This window comes from Harpia harpyja, chromosome 7, assembly GCF_026419915.1.
Source record: "Harpia harpyja isolate bHarHar1 chromosome 7, bHarHar1 primary haplotype, whole genome shotgun sequence".
Taxonomy (NCBI): domain Eukaryota; kingdom Metazoa; phylum Chordata; class Aves; order Accipitriformes; family Accipitridae; genus Harpia; species Harpia harpyja.
In genome coordinates this window covers 20938387-20962087 of record NC_068946.1, presented here as the reverse complement: position 1 = coordinate 20962087, position 23701 = coordinate 20938387, and the positions used below count along the sequence as shown (strand labels likewise).

At 37.3% G+C, this 23701-nt stretch overlaps 1 protein-coding gene across 4 annotated transcripts in view; it reads left to right on the top strand.

Moving 5' to 3' along the window:
* CALCRL (calcitonin receptor like receptor) overlaps positions 1-23493 on the top strand; it is a 76943-nt gene extending 53450 nt beyond the window's left edge. For all 4 annotated transcript variants that reach the window (XM_052793706.1, XM_052793708.1, XM_052793707.1 and 1 more), the window contains 7 exons: positions 3870-3996; positions 5608-5761; positions 6994-7054; positions 7176-7242; positions 13155-13373; positions 13740-13781; positions 19707-23493. In XM_052793706.1, coding sequence (XP_052649666.1) covers positions 3870-3996; positions 5608-5761; positions 6994-7054; positions 7176-7242; positions 13155-13373; positions 13740-13781; positions 19707-19928 — 892 coding nt within the window. In that variant the 3' untranslated portion in view covers positions 19929-23493. The remainder of the gene's footprint in view (positions 1-3869; positions 3997-5607; positions 5762-6993; positions 7055-7175; positions 7243-13154; positions 13374-13739; positions 13782-19706) is intronic.
* Positions 23494-23701: the final 208 nt, after the last annotated feature.

Here is a 23701-nt window from a genome sequence, read left to right as displayed (position 1 = left end):
CTAGACTGTGGTTATGTTGGGATATAAAAGGAAATTAGAAAATTTAAAGGAAGCTAAAGTAAGTCCTCTACAAGCTGTTCTCTTGGGATGTACAGTTCCTCTAAAGTATTTTTAGTACCAGAAGGGTATTTAAGGATCTAGATTAATACCAGGATGTATTATGTATCGGCTGAAGCTTGTATAATTATTCATAGCTTTAACAGGTGGACTTTCTTTTTGCTATTGTGTGGGGGTGCCTCTGAATTTGTCATGTTTCCAAAAAATTTATTCTGGTAGTGGATTGATAGTTTCCAGATGATATTTGCTGGATTGCTGACCATTAGAATATCTTTAAGTTTGACTGAAAAAGTGGTACTTTTCTCTATAGGAAAAATGACAGTTTTTTTCAAATATCTTCTGCTTCTCAAATATCAAGTACTTGGTGTTTAGATGAAATTTTTTTTAAGATTAAAATGTTTTTGTGCATTTTATTTTTTCATTTGAAATTCTGTTTTTTCTTCAGAAAATTGTCTCATTGGAAATAGTTGCCCAGTTTGTGACTTGTGTTCCCCAAGTGGATTGGAGTTCTTGGTTTAATAGCATAAAATGGGCTATAAACTTGGAACACTGATCTTCCCCTCTGGAAATTCATCTATGACACATAAATGTAACTTCTTGCGGTGGCTCTGCTTTCTCATTCTGTTACATACTCTAGATTGTACATGTGTTTATTATAAATCTTCTGTTAAAATAGTTGTATGGTTTTCATAAAGAAAGAAAAACAAGGCAAGAAAAAACTTAAAAAACCAGTGAATTCAGAGAAAGGGGAGCTATAATTTGAAAGATGCCCTCCCCCAACCCAAACAAAAACCAAACCAACCAAACAAAAAAACCCCACCTGAAATAAAGGAGTTGTTGTTGATCAAGCATCATGTCAAATCACTTGACAGCACTCGCAGAGGATAGCAACACTACACTTAAAGAGTGGGCAAACAACTGAATGATAGATGATAGAGAGATAGGAGGTTCCTAAGTCACTTTACCTTAATTTCAGCTGAACGGCTAATTCCCCTTAGGTGCATATGAGGATCTCACTGGTCGAATTTTGCAGTATTTGAATACCTTAAAAAATTAGGTCTCAAACACATCTGGGGGCTTTTGGAAATGTTACCTTTTTTCTTTTGGAGAAATGATTTTTCCCCTAATGCCCAAGACATACAGAAGTCAATATAGGAAGGGAAATAGGTAATTTAGTAGGAGGTCTGTTTTTATTTTACTGCAGATGTTTCAGTCCAGGGGTAGGTCATTCAAATGTTCTTAGAACATAATTATGAGAATTAAGTGGTTAAAGGATATTATGTCATTAAGAAAAACAGTCAGAAAAAGGAATCTAGGAAGGGTAACAGAGAAAGGAGGGTGGGGAGGCTTAGGAAAAAATCCTTTTATTACCAAAAGCAGTCCTCGTTTTTAAATGTCATCAGTCTTGCTTTCTTGTTTCTTGTCCGGTGATCCTTTCAATCCTTTTATGCATGGGTGGAGGTGGGTGTGGATGGGTGTGTTTGAATATTCAACAGGAACAGCTGCTGGATGACCCTGAGAGATGGCCCCATTAGCTGTACGTGCTTTTCCTTGCCTGTGCATTGAAACTTAACAATAAGCAGACAGAATTCCAGAGTTCTTCAGGACTTGTTTACACAAAGCCCTTAGCTGGAATCTAGAGTTGCCTCTCTTTTCATATATAAACCATATAGGAAAAAAAAAAAAAATTTTTCAAAGAACATTAAAAACTGCGTATTACAGAGCTTTATGCATTTTGGGGCATTAAAACAAAAGACAAAGATAAAATTTAAAAAAGCCTAATGGAATATGCTTTATCACTTAATTCATATCCAAACCTGTGTTCTGTATTTCAGACTTTTTTTTTTTTTTCTATTTTCTTCAGACAAATAACCCTTGGCAACCAGAGGTTCATGTAGGGTAGTTCCTTGCGCTGCATGACAGCACTGGTTTCTAGAGTGGTTTCCTTCTCCCATGTTTAGGGACATGAGGCTTAGAATGTCTCAGGGCTCCAAGGCTTGACTTGCAGAAACTCCGCCTGATTCATGGTATTGCACTATGCATATCTGAACCTGCTAACCTACTCCATGTATCTGTGGGGTGCTTCATACGCTCCTCTTGTGACAGTTCCAAAGAATGCAACCAAGAAGCGCAGTCACCTCTAGCCACTCTTTTTTGACTGTCTCTCTTGTTCAGCGGGGTCATTTTGTTTCTTGCTTCGTCTGTCACATTCTCAATGGATTTCAGTATACTCTCCCAGCTTTTGTGACTATTCCATAGCTGCATTTTTCAGTTAAAATATGAAGTTCTCTGTCTTGCCCTCCCAAAATAAAAATGAATTACAATGTCCATACTTTATCTTTCCTTCCAGGTGGGCTATTTGAGAAGGCTAGAAAACTTGATTATTTTTCCCCAGTGTGACAATTTAGACTTGTCGCTTGCTGACCTTGTCAATATATTTCTGATTTCTCTAACAGTGAACAGCAGTTGCATGTGTAAGTGATAGGTTTTCTTCCTCCGGTTAGTCATTTCATTTTGTCAATCAGCTGCACTCCATATTGCTGGCTATTAAATGGAGGTAGGTAGGTGTGGTTATAAAGCACAGACTCTTTACAGCTGAGGCTCCAGTAGATGCTTTCTCTGAAGTAACCAAAGAGCATTTCCTGAGAGTGACCACAGTACCACAGTCTTTATCACTTCTCTGTGCGTGTGGGAAAGGTTTCTCTGAGCAAAGCTAACCCTGCAAAACTGGGCTGTGTTCGTGACTGCTGGTACTTACATGCCATATGACTCTGATCGAGTCAGTTTGCTCGTGCGTGCTGCGCACCCCCTAACTTAAATCTGAAAGGATCATTTTTACCCAACTTTGTAAACCCATCATCTGCTTTCGTAACAAAATGGATGTTACTTGCTCTTCTGGGAATTTGGAGCGTCAAGCCTTAATATCTCAATGATCTGAATTGTTTATATATCCATATAGGCTTTCTGTCTTCTTTTGTGTTTGTCTCTAAAGCTGAATTTCTTTGGAAAAACTTGAATGAGAAGCACTCCTGCCTCTTGGAATGGCACTAAGTTAGACCTGCTTTCTCTAGAATGACAGACAAATAGAAATTTGCTGCAACTATGTTCAACTTCTAGTATTATTTAATATTATTGAACCTCTGTTTAAAATAAAGCAAGCCCTTCCAAAGATATTTTTCTCTTTAATTTTATTGCAAGATTAAAAGCAAACCTTGAAAATTAACACAATTAAATGCAGTTATATATTGCATTTTATAATGGTATTGTATATACTGTTTATAACTTAGTTATATACAAAAGTCAAAATAAGATTTGTGTTATTTTACTTATTTGGGTATTTCTTTAGCTGTAGGATTAAGGGAGAAAAATGACAAGAATGTGAGTAAAGGAATTATCCTCAAAAAATCTTTACAGGTTTGGGTAAATGGAAACATAGGGTAAGACAGCTTCTTCAAGTTCAGGTGTGATAGTGAATTGGGAAATTCGTCAGGTACCAATAAAATAAAGGTATGCGTCTTCTGAAACATGTTATATTATCGCTATTCAAATCTTTTTTAGATAGCCACTACAAAGCAGATCCTTCACTGTAAGCATATTGAAACTGAATGTACTTGCTTTGCCTCCTGTTGGCGTTTAAGGGAAGGTGTTACCTTTCACATCATTCTATTAAATTTGGACTGGAGCTGAAGAAAGCGTTGATGTAAGACTTCTTAATAAAATAAAGAGCTCTAGTATTTCAAAATTTCGGAGTTGTCCCCAAGTACACACAGTTGTCCCCTGTGTATTCATTTGTTCTTGTTTCTCTTTTCTAGGAGCTTGAGTTGCCAAAGGATTACCCTGCATAAAAATCTATTTTTCTCTTTTGTTTGCAACTCTGTTGTAACAATAATTTCACTGACTGCAGTTGCCAACAATCAGGAGTTAGTTGCAACTAATCCAGTAAGTGAAAGTATATTTGGCAGCCTTGTTGATTTGTACGTGAAAAGCTTCAGCAACACAGAAGAGATAAATGAGACATGAATAGTTGATGAAATGTTGTATATAGCTAGGTTAAAATGTTCAGTAATGATGTATCCATGTTACATAGTACAACAGATGTCTAACAATGATTTAGGCATTTCACATTTGAGGTTTCAAAATAGTAAAAACACTCTAAGAGACAGAGCATACTGAACTGCTCTTCTGAATTTGTACAAATCGCTTCTGCACTGAAAAAACTGCAAGAAAGTAGCCTATTTTAGATGATGTCAGTGAGGTTATGACAGTTGAATTCACTAATGAAAAGCAGTAAATAAAGCTTTGGAGTGTATTTTGGATGCCAGAAAATTTCCTATGGCTTTAACTTTGCCATCTTCAGATGAAATGAGAAGAAATTTTTTTTTTTTTTTTAATCCCCCTGAAAGGATCTAAAGCTGACCCTTATATTCTAAAAGTAAAAAGCAAAATTAAAAAAGCCATCCATTTGGGTCTGATTTTTCCCCCTCTCATTTCCTGATAATACTGGGGTAAGTGTGAATCAGTAGCCTCTCCCAAAAGGCTAGGAGTTATAGCAACGGAAGAGCCTGAAAATGAAATACATAAACAAACAAATCCCTAACTATGGCTTTATTTTTATGTAGGCCTGGAAGATAAATTTAAATTCTGTGAAAGTTGGGGCAAAACTCCAGAAGCTGAGTCAAGTAAAAAGATAAATTCTCTTTCTCCTGTAAAAGCTCATCAAAGTGCTGGAAAACAGGCTTGAGATAGCTGCTAATAATCATCATCAAGTGAGTTAGGTAGCAGAACATGGTAAAACAATATTGATTTTTGGTTTGTTTTAAGTTAAGGGCCAGAAATAGATCCATCAAACACAGCAGTTTTAGAAGGAGGAAAAAAAAAAAGGATCTACTGTGTCCTAATCTGCAAGTTAACTATTGCTCCTTTTTCACAACCTCACATTTTAGTCTTCACAATAAGTTATAACATTTCAACTGAAGAATATCTTTTGAATGAAGCTAAATATAAATATATGCCAACAAGAGAGCTTCCTTCCAGAACCTACTATGCAAGTTCTCAACAGGCCCTACGTGCAGTTATGGCTAGGTTAAAATTGGAAGTATTGTAAGCATTTTAAAAACATAAATCGTTTTCTGGAGTAGTTGTATGTTGTGATTGGTAAAACTGAGAGGGGCTTACCCTCATCACAGTACATTTTCTTGTGCAGTTACCATCAGATAATTTAAGGATTCCCTATTGTTTGAAATGATCAAATGTGGCAAAGTTTGCAGTAAGGGAAAATATCATTACAGCTTTCTGCCATCATGCTTGAGGATCTCGAGGTCCTCACGTTTGAATAATTAAAATACAGACTTGGTTACCATCTTTTTTATCACCATAAAGTATGGAATAGTAATTCCATGAAAATGCTATTAAATAAAAAAAGGTGATTGTAGTGAAAAACAGAATAAACATTAATGTTTGACTTGAGTAGTATTTTTTTCCCTTTTGCAAATAAAGCTCTGAGATTTTTATAACTTAAAAATTTATATTGTCTTCTGCTTTTTTCTCCAGGTTAGTTGCAAAGTGTCACAGTTCATCTACCTGTACCTAATGGGTTGCAACTACTTTTGGATGCTGTGTGAAGGCATTTACCTGCATACTCTCATTGTGGTGGCTGTTTTTGCTGAGAAACAACACTTGATGTGGTATTACCTTCTTGGCTGGGGTATGCAATTTCGTGTTCTGTATTTTCAGGCCAACGCAATCTCTTCCTCCTTTTCATGAGAATTCGAACATCTGTACCTTTGCTTCTCTGAGCTGGTAGCTTTGAACAACGATGACATGCCCCTCTTCTTTGTCTGTAGTGTTTTAACAGGCTTAGAAACGTTAACGTAGGAAGCTGCATGTACCTCTGTCTGCTGAAAGAGAGATTATGCATTTCTGGAGTCAGGAAGCGACTCCTCCTTTGTATAGAGAAAATAGTCTCCTATTATAAAAAAGACATTAAGAAGTAATTATTCATTGTTCCTCATCTCGAAGATGTTTATTCAGGAATGAATGTTTGTTTTCAGAGAAGTCTTGCCATGTCTAGGGTGGAGGGTCAGAACTGAGTTAGAGATGGCCAAGGATTTATTTTTCCAGCAGTTCCATTTGACCTGTATTGTTCACTAAGCAAATACAGAATAGCTGTAGCTGAAGGTCTCAGGTAATATCGGTATCAAAACTAACAAGCTAAACCTGGTCATTTCAGATAATGTACGACAGCATGTTCACAAAGTGCAAGTGAGGGCATTCTCCTCAGCTTCGGTGTATTGGCACATTCAGCTATAACATGACTTGGTACCTGGGTCACTAGCTGTCCAGCTACAGACACAGCTGAGATGTGGTTAAAAGATCATAGGTGCTCAGCAGTTTCTGAAAATTAGGTACTACCAGATAACTAATTTGCCTATTCTTCTTAAATTTTGAATTGGGCCTGGTTTCCAGAGTCTGTTTTCAAGTTTGTTTTGCAGGTGACCTTGTTTTCTGAATACCCAGCAAGTATGAGTGAGGACATGATCAACATTGTTAATCATACTGTTAAAGCTATGGTCACGTATACAATTACCTTTTTAATATTACCTACCTGTTTAGCCTTATTGCAGCTTGCAGGCTGATAAACATCTGTGTTAATGAAGATTGATTGTTGCATTCTAAAAAGTTATAATTTGATTTGCCTTTTCTTTCTATATGTTGGTATGATGAAGTTCCTGGCAAGACAGTGGGAATAAGGTTCCATACGCCCCTCGGAAAGAAATCTGAGAAAATAGAAACGGAATTGGTCCCTGTTACTTTATTTGCTCTGCAGGTATATAGTTTGGATGAGGTGAAAATACAGAAGATTCCTGCAGGAGATGCAAGTTTACTTAGTTATTAGCCAGGTTTATATATGAAGAAAACACTGTTTTTTCTTCGCAGGATTTCCACTGATCCCTGCCTGCATACATGCCGTTGCTAGAAGTTTATATTATAATGACAAGTAAGTGGCATCTCAACTTGCTTTGCAAAACTGTTATGTTTTCTTTAAGGGAGAAAAAAAAGGAATACAACAGATAATAAAATGCCAAATGTTTTTTTCTTTTCCTGTTTGTTTTCTCTAGTTGTTGGATCAGCTCTGATACTCACCTGCTGTACATCATCCATGGACCTATTTGTGCTGCTCTGCTGGTAGGCATTTTTCAGATAATAATTTGTTTTTCATATTTGTTTTCTGGCTGTTCTTCAGGGACTTACAAAGTTGGAAAGAGCCTACAGCTAACATGTAGAGGTCACTGTCATTCACAGGACTCTCACTTAACACACTTGGTGCCTTAGATGCACCAGATACATAAGTCCTGGCCTTATTAAGGAGCTGTACCCCTGGTCCTTTGAGAAACTCAGGTTTTGCAATATTGATTATCATCCCACTTAAATGCTAGTGACAAGGAGAGGACTAAATGTTACCTGGAGTACTGGAGGGCCACTTTCAAATCCTTCCTTTAGCTGAGAGTGCTTTCTCACTGCCCAGGCCATTTACCAGGTTGACCCTATTACAAGCATCATTGTGTCACTGTGCTAAGGTGGCCGAAGAGCTACCAGACTGGACCTCGCTGAGGTTCAGAACAAGGGTTCTTGAATGTCACGACTGACTGCGGGTGGGAACACAGGATGGAGAGAAACTAGAGCAGACCCTTGGGAAAGAACCAGTGGAAATAGTTCTGCAAGTAAGTGTGACTGCCCCTGTTCTGATACTAATCTAGCAATGTGTGCTTTGGCCACCCGGGTATTGCAACTCCTCTGCTTCATTAGTGCTCATGAACTCAGAGCACAGTGTTCTGTCTTACACTTCAAGTTAATGCCAGCTCTATTAGCCAAATGTTTACTACTGAAGACACTAAATTCTAGGTAACTTGCTCAAGACCCCACTGTATAAAAATCAGTGTTGTACTTCAGTTATTCTAGGACTGAATTTAACCTATGAAAGTCGGTCAGTAGATTATTGCTAAATAGAAATAGGTGCATAATAAAAGAAAATACTAATATGTACCTACTTACACAACTATCCAGATAATTAATATCTATGAATGCATAATGTAGAGAATGCTGCTGTGTAGAGGCATTCTACGTGTGACCAGAATTAGCTGCTGGCTATATACTACAGTCATCTCTTTTACTGTAGCAGAAACTTCAAGCTCATCTGGCAAAAGTATTGTATGCATGTCTGCTGACTTTTTTTACGGCTTTTCAGTTCATCCAAGGAAATTCATGAAGAATGAAAACATTGAGTAACTTTTTGGAAATAATTGCACTTTCTGATCTACATGAACTTCCTCTTCTGTTAAATTGTTAATGAATACTTGCAGAGGGCATTCTGTCCATAGCGAATTCTCTCTGAAGACCATTGCATAAATCCTGTGGTTCTTGTGACTCCCATTTTCATTCACAATAAAATTAGCTGGTGAACTTATATTTTGAAGATTGTGTTGCTATCATGACACCCCTGAGGCCCTCTGTATGGGAAGCCAGAGGCAGTCCCCATGAAATTATTGAGATCCATGGCCCATGGGGTGTGAATTATTACTGATAATGTCTGATTACCTGTTAGTCAGGTCTGCTATATATGTTCATGTAAAGACACTTTAATGAGTGCTCTAATCTGTAAACTTAAAACCATTTCTAAATCCTTTCTAAATTTTCTTCTCTCTAATTTACACAGAAGGTGAATTCCTGTTTTCACAGAAAGGCATAGGGGTTTTTTGCTTACTTCAGTGGTGCTGTATTTCACCCAGAATATGTATGCTATTCTGCATTGCCTTGTGGATTGTTACTTCCTTTGTCCAGGTGTCTCTTCATGGATATATCACTTAAGTAAAGCTCTTTAAAGCTGAAATATAATTTGTATTAGTGCTTGCTTAAATAACAACAGTAAAAAAAATTGTGTAAAATTATAAGACTGTACCATCTTCCATGAAATGACCTCATTTTAGGATGTAAGATCATTTTCTCCTTCCCAGCAGTGGCCTCTACAAAGTCACATTGAAAACCATGACAAGACTCCTACTGATTTCAAATGTACTGGATCAGCCCCAAACTGTCAAGTGTTCTCCCCATTCAAGGCAACACTAAGAATGTCCTTTGATTTTACTGGGGGCATAATGATCGCCTCTGTGGGGTTGGTTTGGGCAGAATCTGTGTCCATTCTCTTTGCAGTTTACAAATATGTATACCTTTTGGTATTCCTGTATTTTTCATGAGCTGACTGAAGGCGTTTCTCTTTCATTTTTCTTGCCTCAGTACCATCAGTAAATTTATTTGAAAACCATGTAGGAATAATAAAGATTAAACACAACTACACATCTTGCCTGTGATGTGAAAATACCTTAAAGGAGTTGCTTTCCTTTCGGATAACAAAAAAATATGTCAATTCGGAAAAGACAAGCCAGGGATAAAGACATTAGATGAAATGCATGTGTTTAGGCTTTGTGAACAGAACCCTCGTTTGCTTAAGCAGCTTGCTTGCCAGATAAAATTTTCACACTTTACTAAGCATGACCTGCTTTAGTAGACATTTAAGCAACAATATTAAACTGCAAATTAGATAACAAGAGAGAAGACACTGTTTCTACTTTCAGGAGCAAGATCTCAAAAAACATGAAGAGGACTGTCAAGTGGGTGACAGGGAGAATTGGCAGAAGCCAATGGGAATGTAACTCTTGTACATCACTGAAAAACCTACAATTACATAAAGTTAACAATAACGCTGCTTTTACAGTCCCTGTTATTACATAACTGTGGTCAGATCCCTGCCAAAGAAACTGGAAGTGGGAGCAGACATAGGTTGAATTTTGATTGGAATTGTCTTCAGTTGACCATTGAATTACAACCGTTTACCTAAGCAACCACAATTAAAGAAATAGTGTGGGAATGGAACAGTAGAGTGTGATGGTAGTTTTTACACTAGACAAATATTGATCAAAATGCAGGAGGCGAAAAAAGCAATGGGTTTGAATTTTAGTGAAAACAGTAGTGAATTCAGTGTAGATTTCAGATGTGCCAGTGCACTACTGAATTAGTTTGCATTGGTGCCACTGAAAGAGTAGATTTTGATTTAGTTATGCCATTATTTATATAAATAATATTACAGAGATGGTTTTTTTGCCCTATAATAATGTTATGTATTAGTGTCTTAGACTGACAGGCTTTTATAGATGCAAATTGTTTTAGCAGAAGAAGTAAGTGTACTCAGTGAACATGTACTAGAAGGAAGTTCAGGAGCTCCTAGCTTTGTCACTGACCTATTTAATGAATTCAAGCTGGACTCAATACAAGACTTAGGAGTTTATAAGTTGAAGGCTTAGCATTCATGTGCCTGGCCTTGGGAACATCCACAGGCCAGGTACAAAACTTTTCTTCATGAGCACATACAGATGTTCTGCCCAAGCAAGCCAGGCTCAAGCAGGCTAAGATCTGAAGCTGCATAACTATATTAAAAGCCACGCAATGGCTACCAGCTAGTATCTAAGAATATCTGAGTTTCTTGAGCTGAGAATGGTCTGTTTATATCATCCTAAGAAGGAATTTAAACAGAATTTAAACCTACATGCTAACAAGGATTACTATACTGCTTAGCACAAACTCAACATGGAGAGAAGTAGAAATATCAGGGACCTGAGGAGAGTTTAATTCAAGAACTGTGGCACCTATTGACTTATAAGCTCAGGTAAGTTCGCAGCCACTCTTAAGGCAGAACCTAAATTCTACTAAGTTCCCAGTACAGGTGCCAACATTTCTTTTTATCTAGGATTGCCTCCTCTGCCTTTGTTTCCATTTTTGTTCATTTGCCCAGTTCACTTTTCAGGTCACTGTGGAGCTGCTGGTATTCTACTCTGTGTTCATACTGCAGCTAGCACAACAGGACTCCTTTGGGGCTTTACAAACCATCGCAGTCAATTTGATGATAACATATGTGCAAGAAGTTCCACTGGCCTTCTTTTGCTGAAATGTAAAAATCTACTCACTACTTTGCTAAAGTCAAGGCCTATTTCCATCACTTTAAGAATTCAGTTCATCCTGATCTCACTGTATGTGTGACAGAGGAGATATACATCAAAAATTGGTGCTGCGTACTTTTACTGACAATCATAGTTCTTCTCTGTCCTCCGCTTTGCCTCATTCATCTTTTCTGTTTACACTAATACCTATTTGCAAACTATTTGTGTGCTTATTTTTGTGCTTTTTGGTTTTGGTGGGTAAGTGGAACAATTAGAAGAATTCTGTGCATTTCAGCATGTTGTAAATGAAATAATTTGCTGGGTGGTATTTCACTCCTGGCTGCTGCAACTTTCATCTTCAGTTAGCATTCAAGGACAGTATTATAGGAATTGGCCATGCTACCAAAACACGAGAGGGCTGAAAACTCTGTGTTTGAGACATGCTGATGTTGAACTAGTAGATTTGAGAAGGATTAAATTTAGAAATGGAGGAAGGACTTATTGTCTATGTGTACTCTAGGAAGTTGGATGAGGATCGTGGGCTGCATAAAATCTAAATAAATCCCTTGAGAAAAAATCAGAAGACCTTGGTTGCTTAAACAAAGCTTAAAGGTAGCTGGAGACTTCCAGGAGAAATTCATGCAGTAGTTTCCTATGTAAAACAATTTCCTGTTAAAATGATTTAAATAGCATGTAAGTAGAATATAAATAGCATCACATATCTGTCAAGGGCCTTGTTGCTGTAACAATACGCAGCTGTTTATCATGAAAACCTTAACTGACATGAAAGAATTCCGCCAGGGTTGTGGAGAACATGGTGGCACACATGGTCTGAAATGGCTTCCCTGTTTGCACTTGTCCTACAGCAAGACAGAGACCTCCCCCTAGAAGAGGAATTCCTAGTCTTTTGAGAAGGGAGTTGTCTGTCTCTCTGTCTGCTGGCTTCTTCCCTCGCTCCCTACTTTTGTCTCTAGATAGTTGTTGACAAGGACAGATAATTATCTGGAAGAAGAGACAGGACCAGGTCTGTCCCTTCCATAGTGGGTCCCCTAAGCAGCATTGTCTTGCTTCTGTGCCCTTGGGCAAGGTGATGGAACTGGCTGAGCTCTCAAGGTCTCTTCTAGCTCTAGTTTCTATAAGGGGCTGCCATTATTGCATGATAGATGAAAATACGGTGTAATCATCCCTAACGTTGCTGTTGCTCTGGTTGCTCACATCCTTAGGCTGTTGGGGGGGGGTGTGCATGCATATACACACACATATACGCGCGTGTGTGTGTGTGTGTGTGTGTGTGTGTATTAGTTTGGTGGTTGCTTACAATGAGTGCTTACATGTTGAAAGATAAAGTCTGCATAGTCGTGATTTCAGTTTGGGATTTTTTTTTTTTGTGAAACTGAATGAACAGATATGCACCTCTGTTAGCAAGAAGAGCCTTAACAGCTATGGAAATAATCAAGTTCAGTAGTGCATGAGAATGATGTAGAGCATCATCTCAGTGCTTGCCCCATTTGCAGTTCTGCTGATTGATCCAAAAGTCAAACGTTGACCACTGTAAGAATGTTAAATCTGCTGTTTGTCTACAGGAGTATACAGTTCCTTGTAGCAGCATTTTGACTGCAATTTTTATTTTTTTATTTTTTAAAAATCTCATTTGTTTCTTTTCTATAAATTTGTCCAATTCATATTTGAAAAATAAAAAAGCAGCCTTTTGAAGAACCATATTTAAATGCAAAGAGGGAATAGTGTCATCCTCTTTCTTGACCAACCTAAAAAGACATTATCATTGTAAAAAAAACCTAATCATTCACCTGTGTACTGCTATTGTGATAGAAGAGAGAAAGGTGCGTAGATTGTTACACTGGAAGATGGACATTTATCTAGATGGACACTTGCTTAAAAAGTTAGAGGAATGGACATGGGCAATAGATGTTAGAGCCCACTCTCAGTTACTTAAAGGTGTTTTCAAAGAATTTTAACTCATGTCTATTGTACAATCACCATGCTATCCACATAGTATGAGTTTTCTTGAGTTTCTGGTTTTTAGTATCACAAAACGGTGTGGGGGATTATTTTTCAGACTATCTTCAGTGTCATTTTCTTTTATGACAGGTGAATCTTTTCTTCCTGCTAAATATCGTTCGTGTTCTCATAACCAAGCTGAAAGACACCCACAAGGCAGAATCCAACCTGTACATGAAAGCAGTGAGAGCTACCCTGATTCTTGTTCCACTACTTGGCATTGAATTTGTGCTGTTTCCATGGCGACCAGAAGGCCGGATCGCTGAGGAAGTGTATGACTATGTGATGCACATCCTTATGCACTACCAGGTAGAAAACGTTAAACAGTTTTTGCTCACTTAAGCTAGATAGCAGTTGGCATCTGAAGCAAATAAAGGAGAAATGATCTTGTTATTTTAATTTTTAAAGACCTTCATGCAATATTCTTATAAATGACTTTAACTTTCTCATTATGCTGAATTTTCATTTCTTAAAGGAAAGAAACATCATGGTAGATAGCTGGACCAATACTTTTTAGTAACGTATTTTTAGAAATAATTCAGCAAGTTTACATTTGTACTATGTTTTCTTTGCTATCTATATCTGAATTTTATGAGGAACCTCTAGTTATCTCAAACCTGGAAAAATCCATATGCATGTGAAATAAAGCAGAATTTTTTTATTTTTGTTTTACAGGGTCTACTGGTGGCTACAATTTTCTGCTTCTTTAATGGAGAGGTAGAGTAACAGTCTTTAATACATTTATAATACTTTTCCTATTTTATATATTTTTGGTTTGTTTCAGCAATTAAAGAGATGGTAATTCTTAAGTAATTTTTAAAAAAATTTCTAAATCTAAATTTGTGAGGTAAAAAATAATTTAAAAAACTAATCTGGCTGCCAAGAGCAGAGCTTGGGAAAGACTATGCCATCATTCCTGGCATCATTAGGTTCTTTAGGACTGACACTCTTGTGCTGAGCAATATACATGTCTCTTGATTATATAAGGAATTGAAGACAGTTGTCGCTTTGATATGAGTTCTCAATAAATATAATGTAAAAGTAAAATGTAATTCAGTACCCAGATGGTATATTTGTCTGTCTCAGAAGCTGTACAGCATCTGTTGTCCTGGAGAATCACTGTATTTGGTCTTTCTGCAGCAGGAATAGAGCATATTGCGTACATGTTGCTCTGCTGGGGTACTGTCGTGTTATGACAGCTCTTTGGGAAAATTTTAGGCTGAAGTTTGGAAAACTGGTTTTTTTAGCACTGCTGAGAAATACCATTCAAACAATCAGAACTTAATAGTTTATCGTGCTTGGGTCAGAAATGTGTGTTGAATAAGAAGTGCACTTTTAAGGAATCATCATCAGTCAATTCCAAGAACAAACTTTTTTATTCTTATGTTAGAGGATTGTGCCATATTTCAGTAATATATGGTTCTGATCCTGTTGAAGCTAACAAGCTTTGCTGTTATCTTGAATAGATCAAGGTCCTGTAACTCTGGAGTGCACACAGTGACTTTTCTCTAGGAACTCTGGCCCCCAAGCTGTAGAGAGTACACTTAGAGGGCCTTACAGTGTCAGAGATCAAAGTGGTAGAAAGGCTAAAAAAATATATATACAAAATCGTTAATATGGCTCTTGCTTGCAAAAGAACCCAACAACCCAAAAACTAAAACCACCTCACCAAAAAACTAACTGGTACTTTTCCAACACTTCTGGCAGAGGAAAAATTACAGTCCTACACTTATTCCTACACATCTGTTTGTTCATTTGTTCTACATTTAGTGCAGTTGCAGTATATGGCTGTAAGCAGATATGTGGGAGTAGCCAGATGTTTTCATGTGAGTCAACCCTTATTTTCTTTCATCAGATGTTATAAAATTGTATCAGTGTGCTTATATAATGTTGTTGGACTGTAACATTTACGTACAGGTAAATATTTGGCTCATACTAGAATTGATTTATGCAGATCTCCCTTCCTCCTCTTCCTAAGTCCGAAGTTGACTGAATTGCAACGAAACTACCATGGGGTTTCAAGGTTCCCCCCCCCGAAATGTAAGCATCTCAACGATTTTTTGCCAAGGAGGCAGAAAAGATGAAGATAGGCTTTCTCACAGTTTAGTGGGCATGGAGCAGTGTTTTTGATCTGATCTTAACATAAAAAGTAGATCCAGGTTCAAGTCCCTGCTTATGTATTTGATTCAAAGCAGAACACATCATTAAGCGTTCTGGATCTGATTTGATCACTTGCCCACATTCAGCACTGATATTTCACACACTCTTTCTGTTCTAAATTTTATAGTTCAGAATGCCTTCTAAAAACAGATATTTGGAAGAAATCAAACAGAATTTGTTCTGCTCCAGTGCAAAATGGGAGGGTAGAGGGAGAACGCTTGAAATCTCTGCAGTTTCTATGAAACAACATTGTCTACTTCTCAGCTCAGCTCTTTAATCCTTGTGGATCTTCTGAGGCTACTTTGTTACTTGAACAAGTCAAAACCCTAATTTTAAAATATGATACAATCAGTAAGAATGGTATCTATTAATATTCCATTGTTACAAACTCATATTTTTTACATGCTCTCTTCTGCTGTGTAAGAAAAGCAAACCTGAGTCATCCCACTAATTCAGTATCCTAAATTCACCATGGGCTGATCAGTGGTAAAAGATGAGCTCTTCCACAACTCCTACAAGTGGTGACAGATGAATCACTTCTTGCACATCTGCCAGCAGGAAAATGATAAAAGGGGGGTTTAGCCATTTGAACATTTATTAATTTAGACATTTCATTTTTAGACCCTATGCCTTGACTTTGTCAGTTAAACATACATGTCTGTATTTGTTCTCTCTAGAGTGGAAGTTTATGCTTTTTAAACCAGTTTTGTGTTCAGTGCTTCAGTGACCACTATTCACTTTTTATTTTTAATTACACCTTGTTCAAGAAGGGACTTATTGCTTTATAAACAACTATATCAGTAAGGAAATCCATGGGGAGAATGACGGTGTAGTTAGGAAAAAATGTCTGCACAGAAAAAAGGGTTTCCTTTCTCTACTTCAAGATTCTGCTCCTGGCATGCGAGCCTGCAGGCACACGTGTGTTCTGTTGCCATTATAGTCTGTTGCTGTCATACCAAATGCCTGAACAAAGCCTGCAACTGCGGCTTTGCTGTTGTGTAGATGCTGCTGCTTTATCATCACCTGTCATAGCAACAGCTCATTAGAGACTCTGCAAAATGATAGGCATCAGAGTGTGGTGTTAACGCTTGTCCGCAGCAAGTCTGTGGTTTAAAGGTGAATGCTGATATTGGAATTGACACTGACAATGGGGCAAAAATTTTCCAGTGGGATATTAACAATTAAAAATACTAAAAGCACTGCAGCTGTTTGTCCCAAACCTCCTACATACAAGGGCGTACATGCAAACCCTTCATCTTTATTTTCTGTGGCAGGGCTTCCCTAAGGACGCTCACATTTTGCTTATGTCCCAGCACCCCACAAAGATGCTGTTTGACTACCACATCAGGTTTTCCAGTTCGAGTTAGACTAGAGTGGCCTTGGGGGGTGGCACAGGCTGCAGTCAGAGGACAAGCTTGTCCCAGATCTCTGATAAATCACTAGAAAGATTCCCATTGAGCTATGAATAACAGGTGATAATGATGACCTACATTATCCATGTAAGCTTTGTGGGGTTTGGATTTTTTTTTCTTTCCTTCCACTGGTCTATAGAAATGTTGCAGTAAAGATTGTGGTCTCTGGTCTGCAGGATTATACAATCCCATTCTCAACAGGCGAGCCTGTGTTGTGGGTTTTTTTTTCTCCTTGTTGGCTACTGAGCCTGTTTAGTTAGTGACATGTTGAACATCAAGCTACTAGTATGTTGAAGAGCTGATTGGAAGGACCCTTTATGAAAACTCATCAAAAAGAGCCATTACTACCTAATAAGGTGAGAAAGCAAGAATCTTCTAGCTGGAATGGGCACCTCTATTAATGACTGAGAAATGCAATTACATTTATTACATTACTTTCCTTCATTAAATGCATTGTATAATACCCTTTCTTATAACAAAGTAACAAATTGCTGCCCCTCCTAAGTTGAATTTACAGCTCTGTGCAACTGCTCAAAGCTGAGGAAAGAGCGCTAAAAGATCTGTTTTCCCTTCATTGCTAGACATGCATATTGTTAAACAGAGTATAATTAGTGGTGAAAATTAGTTGTCGCATTGATTTTTTTTCCCATCTTCTTCTATAAATGATTGATTGGATGGTTTAGAGAAGACTGAAAGACAGTACTAATTATTGAAAGGATGCGACACCCTACAAGAATAGACATGTAGCAGGACAGAGGTGAAATACTGACTCAGCAGTAACAGAGAGGCTTTGGGAAGAGTGCCAGAAATACATGGCTTAGAAATGCACCGAGAGTGCGTGATGGGCACTGAGGCGGGCATAGAGGAAACAGTGTTTGCCCATACAGGAAGCCCTATTTATAGCAATATGTCACTGGCCAGAGAGCAAGCTAAACAGACTGTTTTCTCCCTAGAAGTAGCCCAAAGGCACTTGTCTTGCAGGAATACTGATGGCTTTCTTGAGCTATGGGGACTGATATCCTTTAGGACTGGTTTACAAATATTATTAACAATTGAAAATAAGACGAACAAATAAGTGCTGCTGAAGCAACCTGGAGGAAGTGGGGGAGAGGACCTGAGTGTAAGGCTTTTTTGCAACTTGGCAAGTCTAGTTTATTCCCCAGCTCTGCCAATAGACTTCTTTGACCTGGGTTAAGCCATTTAGTTGCAGTTGCTGACATTTTCCCATCTCAGGCCTGTGTTGTCTAAAGTGAAAATTACTGAATATGTAATTTTTTTTGTGGGGGTGTACAGGAAAACACTAACCTTATTGATGTAATTGACTATGGAAGGGAGAACAAATGGAGCATAGCTTAGTGATGTGCACAGATTGATTGATATGATTTAAAAATAAATTCCAAGCTTCCTTCTAGGAGAAGATGGAATTTTGAATATGCATCTTCTCTTGGCTTTATGAGGGATTACAGGAAATGGATTCAACCCATATGAAGATTTAAGGCTATATCTTGCTATGCAATGCAAATTAGTTAATCGAACCCTTCCTGTGATGAACGAAGAGCTCTCCATTTGGACTCGGAAGAAATACAGACTTTTGATATGAAGAGTGATAAGATCAGATACTCAGAAGTATTAAGAAACTTGATTTCTCTTCAGGGTTTGTAGATTTATGTTTAGATGTTTTGAGTGGATTGGAATGGTTTTACGAACAGTAAAAGAGCATCTCCTTTGCCCTAAAATACTAATGTCTTCTGTTACTCAGTTGATCCTTCTTCCCTTACCCTTTTATATTTTCTTTGTAAGGATTTTGAGAAATATGAAGCTCTCCTTTAAACAGAGGATTCTGATACCAGACTGCAGGAAGTCTAAAAATTACATCCCTTTTCTTCTATTTATTTTTATTTTTCATAATTAAAGCCAGAGTAAAATTAGACAAAAGACTACATTGTGTTAGGGAAATGTAAAGCAAACAAAAAAGAAACCCTGAAGACATATGGAAAATCCTAAAAATATTTACCCACTATATCAACATTTAACTGGGGGAATCACTGTTCACTGTTTAGTTCTTTTGTATGTAACAAAGTGAAACAAAGGTCATGCTTGTGAATGAGGCTTGTGATTTGGGGTGCACTGCTGCATAAATGTGTCGATGTCCCCCTCAGCGTTTCTTGAAAGTCAGTGCCTTGCCAGTCAACACAGGAATACTTTGTGTACAGTTTGGCTGAAGAGGAAATTAAATATTCATGATCTGTGGGCAGTTTTTTTTAACATAAAAAAAAAAATATCTCCTGAAAAAGCAACAACAATAGCTATTACCATTCTTAGCATTCCTCACTTGGCATCTGCACTGCAAGAGTAATTCCATGTGAATTTCATGAATGTGGCACTTCATCAATCCAATATGCACAGGTGCTTAACCATATTGTAGGAGAGGAAGGCTATGATAAACATAACATCCTTTCAGTGGAGACATGTAAACCAGCTGGGGCCTTCAGCTATTTTATCATCAGCTTTATTTTTAACGCTGGTGGAAATACGGAGTTTGGGAAATTGTTCTTCTATTCATTTGATTAAGGTATGGTCAGAAATCAAGAAAGGCTTTCTTGTTCCAGAACCATAGCAAATGTAAATTATGGTTTGTTGAGAGTATAAGAATTTACACCTGCTGAGGATGTGGCTTTTTGAATATAAGGCTAAATAGAAATGACCTTTTTCACCTGTAAATGTGATCTGTCCACACTGGGCTTCAGTCCACAGGGGAGAAAGCAGAAAACTGTGTTGCTGCTGCTCCTCGGGTAACCTGTGCTTTTCCTGACCAACTAGTACACTACAATTGTAAAATGTAACTATTTCACACCAAATTTACCAAAGAATAATGCCTACTTAAATTGTAAATCTTTCAGAACCTCCTATGTGACAGATCACATGTAGGTACCCCCACATTCCAGGATTACTGAGCCTTACTCCCTAATTTGCTTAGACACATTTATTATGGCACTCATGCATAAAAAATGAAGTCCAGTGATATCTTGCCAAGTGTTTTATATGCATTACTTTTTGTTTTTTGGCATAGGTCCAAGCTGTTTTGAGAAGACATTGGAATCAGTACAAAATCCAATTTGAGCACAGCTTCAGCCACTCGGATGCTATGCGCACCGCTTCCTACACTGTATCGTCAATCAGTGATGTTCAAGGCTACAGCTACAATCACGACTGCACCAGTGAACATTTAAATGGGAAGGGCTACCATGACATGGAGAGTGTTGTTTTAAAAACTGAAAAGCTGTATGGTTGACTGCCAAAGGTTCGGCATATGCCAGTGTGCTTACCCTCGTGAACTCCAAGCGTGATTTAATGGCTTCCTGGCCAGAAGATTTTACCTAACTTGGGATATGTTATTCTCCTGAATGATGCAAACTAAACCAATGTGTTTTTTCTTATGTATGTATATATATGCATATATACATATGTTTGTGGTTTTGTATCTATATAGTATGGACATCTGTACATATATATATCTCTCTCTATATATGTATGTGCATTTATATAAGGATACAAACTTTGCCTCTTCAGTTTCTACTGTGTAGACAAAGTTGGCAATTTTTTGTACAACGGGAATCAATGGAGGATTTCTTATTTTCTTGGAAGTTTGTATAAGACTGTGTTGTGTTGAAGCCACTTCATTTGCCTATAGAATCTTGGAGTGTAAATACCATACTGTATGGTCTTAATTCAACCTAAAATAGAACAAAGGAAAATGGTTAAAGTAGGTGCAATGATAACTGTAGATTGTCCAGGTTAATTCTGTGTCCAGTATTTGACTGTCAGAAAAGCCTAACAGGTAGTCTGAGATACCAGACTCGAAGATATTGATGGTTTGGTTTGGTCAGGTTGTTTTCTCCACTATTTTAAACCAAGCATAGAGACACCAGTGCAAGTCTGAGACTCTACTTCTGTACTGCAATGTAATTATTTTACAGCAAGCTTTGAGCAATTTTATTTAAACTATTTTTGCATATACGGGAGTGTCTCCTTCTCCTCAAGTTAATGGAAGTTTCTTATTGGCTTTAACACAGACAAGATCAAAGAGGCCTTACTGCCAGAAAGAAAAGTAGTAACCTGTGTAACTGTAAATCCTTCCAGACACTAACACATAGTTGAAGCTGATGGAACTTCACTGTGTGCTTAAGGAATTTACTCAAGATCATGTACAGAATTTGTTGTAGTCATGCTGTTTTGTTTTATTTTTAAGTATTTCCCTGGCCATATGCTTGATAATTTATTCTTTTATTCTTGGGGCAAAGTTTTTTGATTAATTTTGTGGGGTGTTTTTTTGTCAAGAAAAGCATGCAAGACTGAACACAATGCAAATAGCATACTACATTTAAAGCCAGTGTATGACGTTCAGACTAATCAAGCAAATTAGTAAATGTCAGTATTTGGAAAATCCACCATAAAGTTTGTCTTATAAAAGTTCAAAACATTATGGATTGAGAATTTTAATATTATTTTGGAGTGCTTGACTCTGAATCTCTATCTATCTATCTATCATCTCAGTTACTTAGCTTAGAACAGTACTTCATAAGTTGTTTCTTTGGTTCTACTGCTGAATAAAGGCCTCACTGAAAATGAGGAGGTTGTCAGGAAGGTCTTGAGAAAATGCTTATTTATAGCAATCTATGTTTTTGTAAATCTTTATGCTTTACAGAAAGAGTAGTTTTCTTAAGTAAGTGAAATGACAAAAATGCTCAAGAATAAGGGCATGATATGAGTTTAGAAAAGTCTTACTAAAAATCACAAAAGTAGAAAAAGGTTTTATTGGTTTACTTTGCAGATAAGTCTACTTCAAGTGGGGAAAAAACAAAATGAAGTAGAAGAAAAGTAGATGCTGGAGTTGATAGACTATTATGCTAATTAATGCACATCTGGTGCATGTAAGCTGGTGAAAAAAATTAAAGGCAGTTCTTTCTGAGACCATTTCAGTTTTAAATAATTTTGTATATGAACAACTTGATTTTAACATTCAAACATTTTTGGCAGTAGCCTTTCTGTAAGCTTCATTAGCATCTAGTTAATTTGCTGTCACAGTGGTTATTGGTTTGACTTCATAAGGCTTTAAATGCTTTGTATTTAGAAGGAAAACATTAGGAGGATGCGGTAAGTAAGTTCACACCACTTACACATTTCTGTAGTTTTTTTACAGTTCTTATGTCAGGAGTTTGAACTTAAAGTGTTTTATTATCAAGATTTCTGTTCTTCTGCAAGGCTGTCTGGTTGATTGATGGGAATGATTTGAAAAATTGGTTGGATTTTGTACTTTAGAATAGTGTGAAATCTGGCGATCAGATGTCACAATCTCTTAAATTGTAAGAATATAGTAGGGGTATCTGCTACAACATGATTAGAGGTTACTTACAGCTCTGCTTGCTCATCTGTGTAGTGTTACTTAAAATCTGTGCAATGTTCTGAAAATATTAGTGGTGCAGAAAATCCCTGCTCTGCTATAGCAGCTTTACACTTGAGGGACCAGATCTTCAGCTGGTATAAATCTCTCTTGAGTTCCATTTTCAGAATCAATGCGTACCAGCTGAGAATCAAAGCCCAGGCAGATATCTGTCCATTCAAAAGTGCTTTGAAGTCCTTTATGGCATATTATCAGACAATGATTTCAATGGTACCTGGTGGGTTGTTGTAATTAAAACCTATATGACAGTTTAGAGTGTGATACAATATTAGATTTTGAATTAAGCTTCCCTCTCAGCTAGGCAGTTCAAATTTAATAGCCTATAAATTTTTATCATTTAATGCAAAGTACTAGTTGCTAATTGCTCCCTGTCCTCTGTTAGAGAAACTTTGTAATGGTAATTTAGAAGGGAAAATTGTTTTTACACAGAAATCATCCTACTTCTAGGTGGACAATCACAGCATGCTTCTAGGCACACATCTGTCTTCACTTTGGAAAAGAAACACACATCCAGCTGGATGTGCAAGAAAATGTTTGCGGCTGTGGAGGTTTACATGGCATAGGAGAGCTACATTTCCCCCATCTTCAGGAGGCTAGTTCCTATTTTGCATTGGAAAATATAAATTCCCTGTTTTGTCTTCCTACCTCGCCTTTTTCAGTTCCTACAAAAGCAAGGGAAGGGTCTGTTTCTTCAAATGTTTTTCTGTCACAATAAATTAAATTCAAGTCCTTATGCTGATTTCTCATGGCTTATTTTCTACTTTACAGAATGTTGTAGTCCTTATCTGTATTCTCTGGGATGGAAGTAAACTCTGTTTTGGTGGGGCTGTGAGATTTCTTTGAACATGCAAACAGTTACCTGTTATTATTTGCTCTTTATTTTTTGTTGTTGTTTAGTGAGGATTTATTGTATCAATCTACAGCGGCTACAGCAATACTTGTCTTATATTTGGTATCTGTAATACCAGCATGTTAGCATTCTATGAGAGGGAATGTCTATTTTTCATGCTACTGTGTCTTCAGTTAATAAAATGCTCCATTGCAGGGTCCTCTCTGTTGTTAGTTTGTTAGTTTTAATGTTAGCATTTTTGCTGTGTATTTTTTCCATTGTGATGATCTACTACAGTATTTGGCTGTAGAAATGCTGCAACATGTACTCCTTTTCATGTCATGAAAGTTTTGGGCTGGAAACCAGGCAACATCGAGTATTGTACTATGTAAATAAGATAAATAGAAGCTATAGCATTGTATTTATTGCTTACACTAAGAATGAAAGGGAAAAAATGTGAAATTTTTTGGTTGTGCTTTATTTTCACTTTGTTCATATGAATCATCATGCATTTTAATTGCTGAAAGAACTATTACGTTTGTGATCAATAAAATATTACTACATTTATTCAGATCTCTTGTGCTGTAACATGGAAACAACAAAGCTGGTCTAAACTAGGCTTTCACAGATGTCTTAACTGTGTTAATTAGACATTGAGTTGCTGGAGCATGTCCAGAGGAGAGCAACCAAGTTGGTGAGGGGCCTTGAGCACAAGTCTTATGAGGAGCGGCTGAGGGATCTGGGGTTGTTCAGTCTAGAAAAGAGGAGGCTGAGG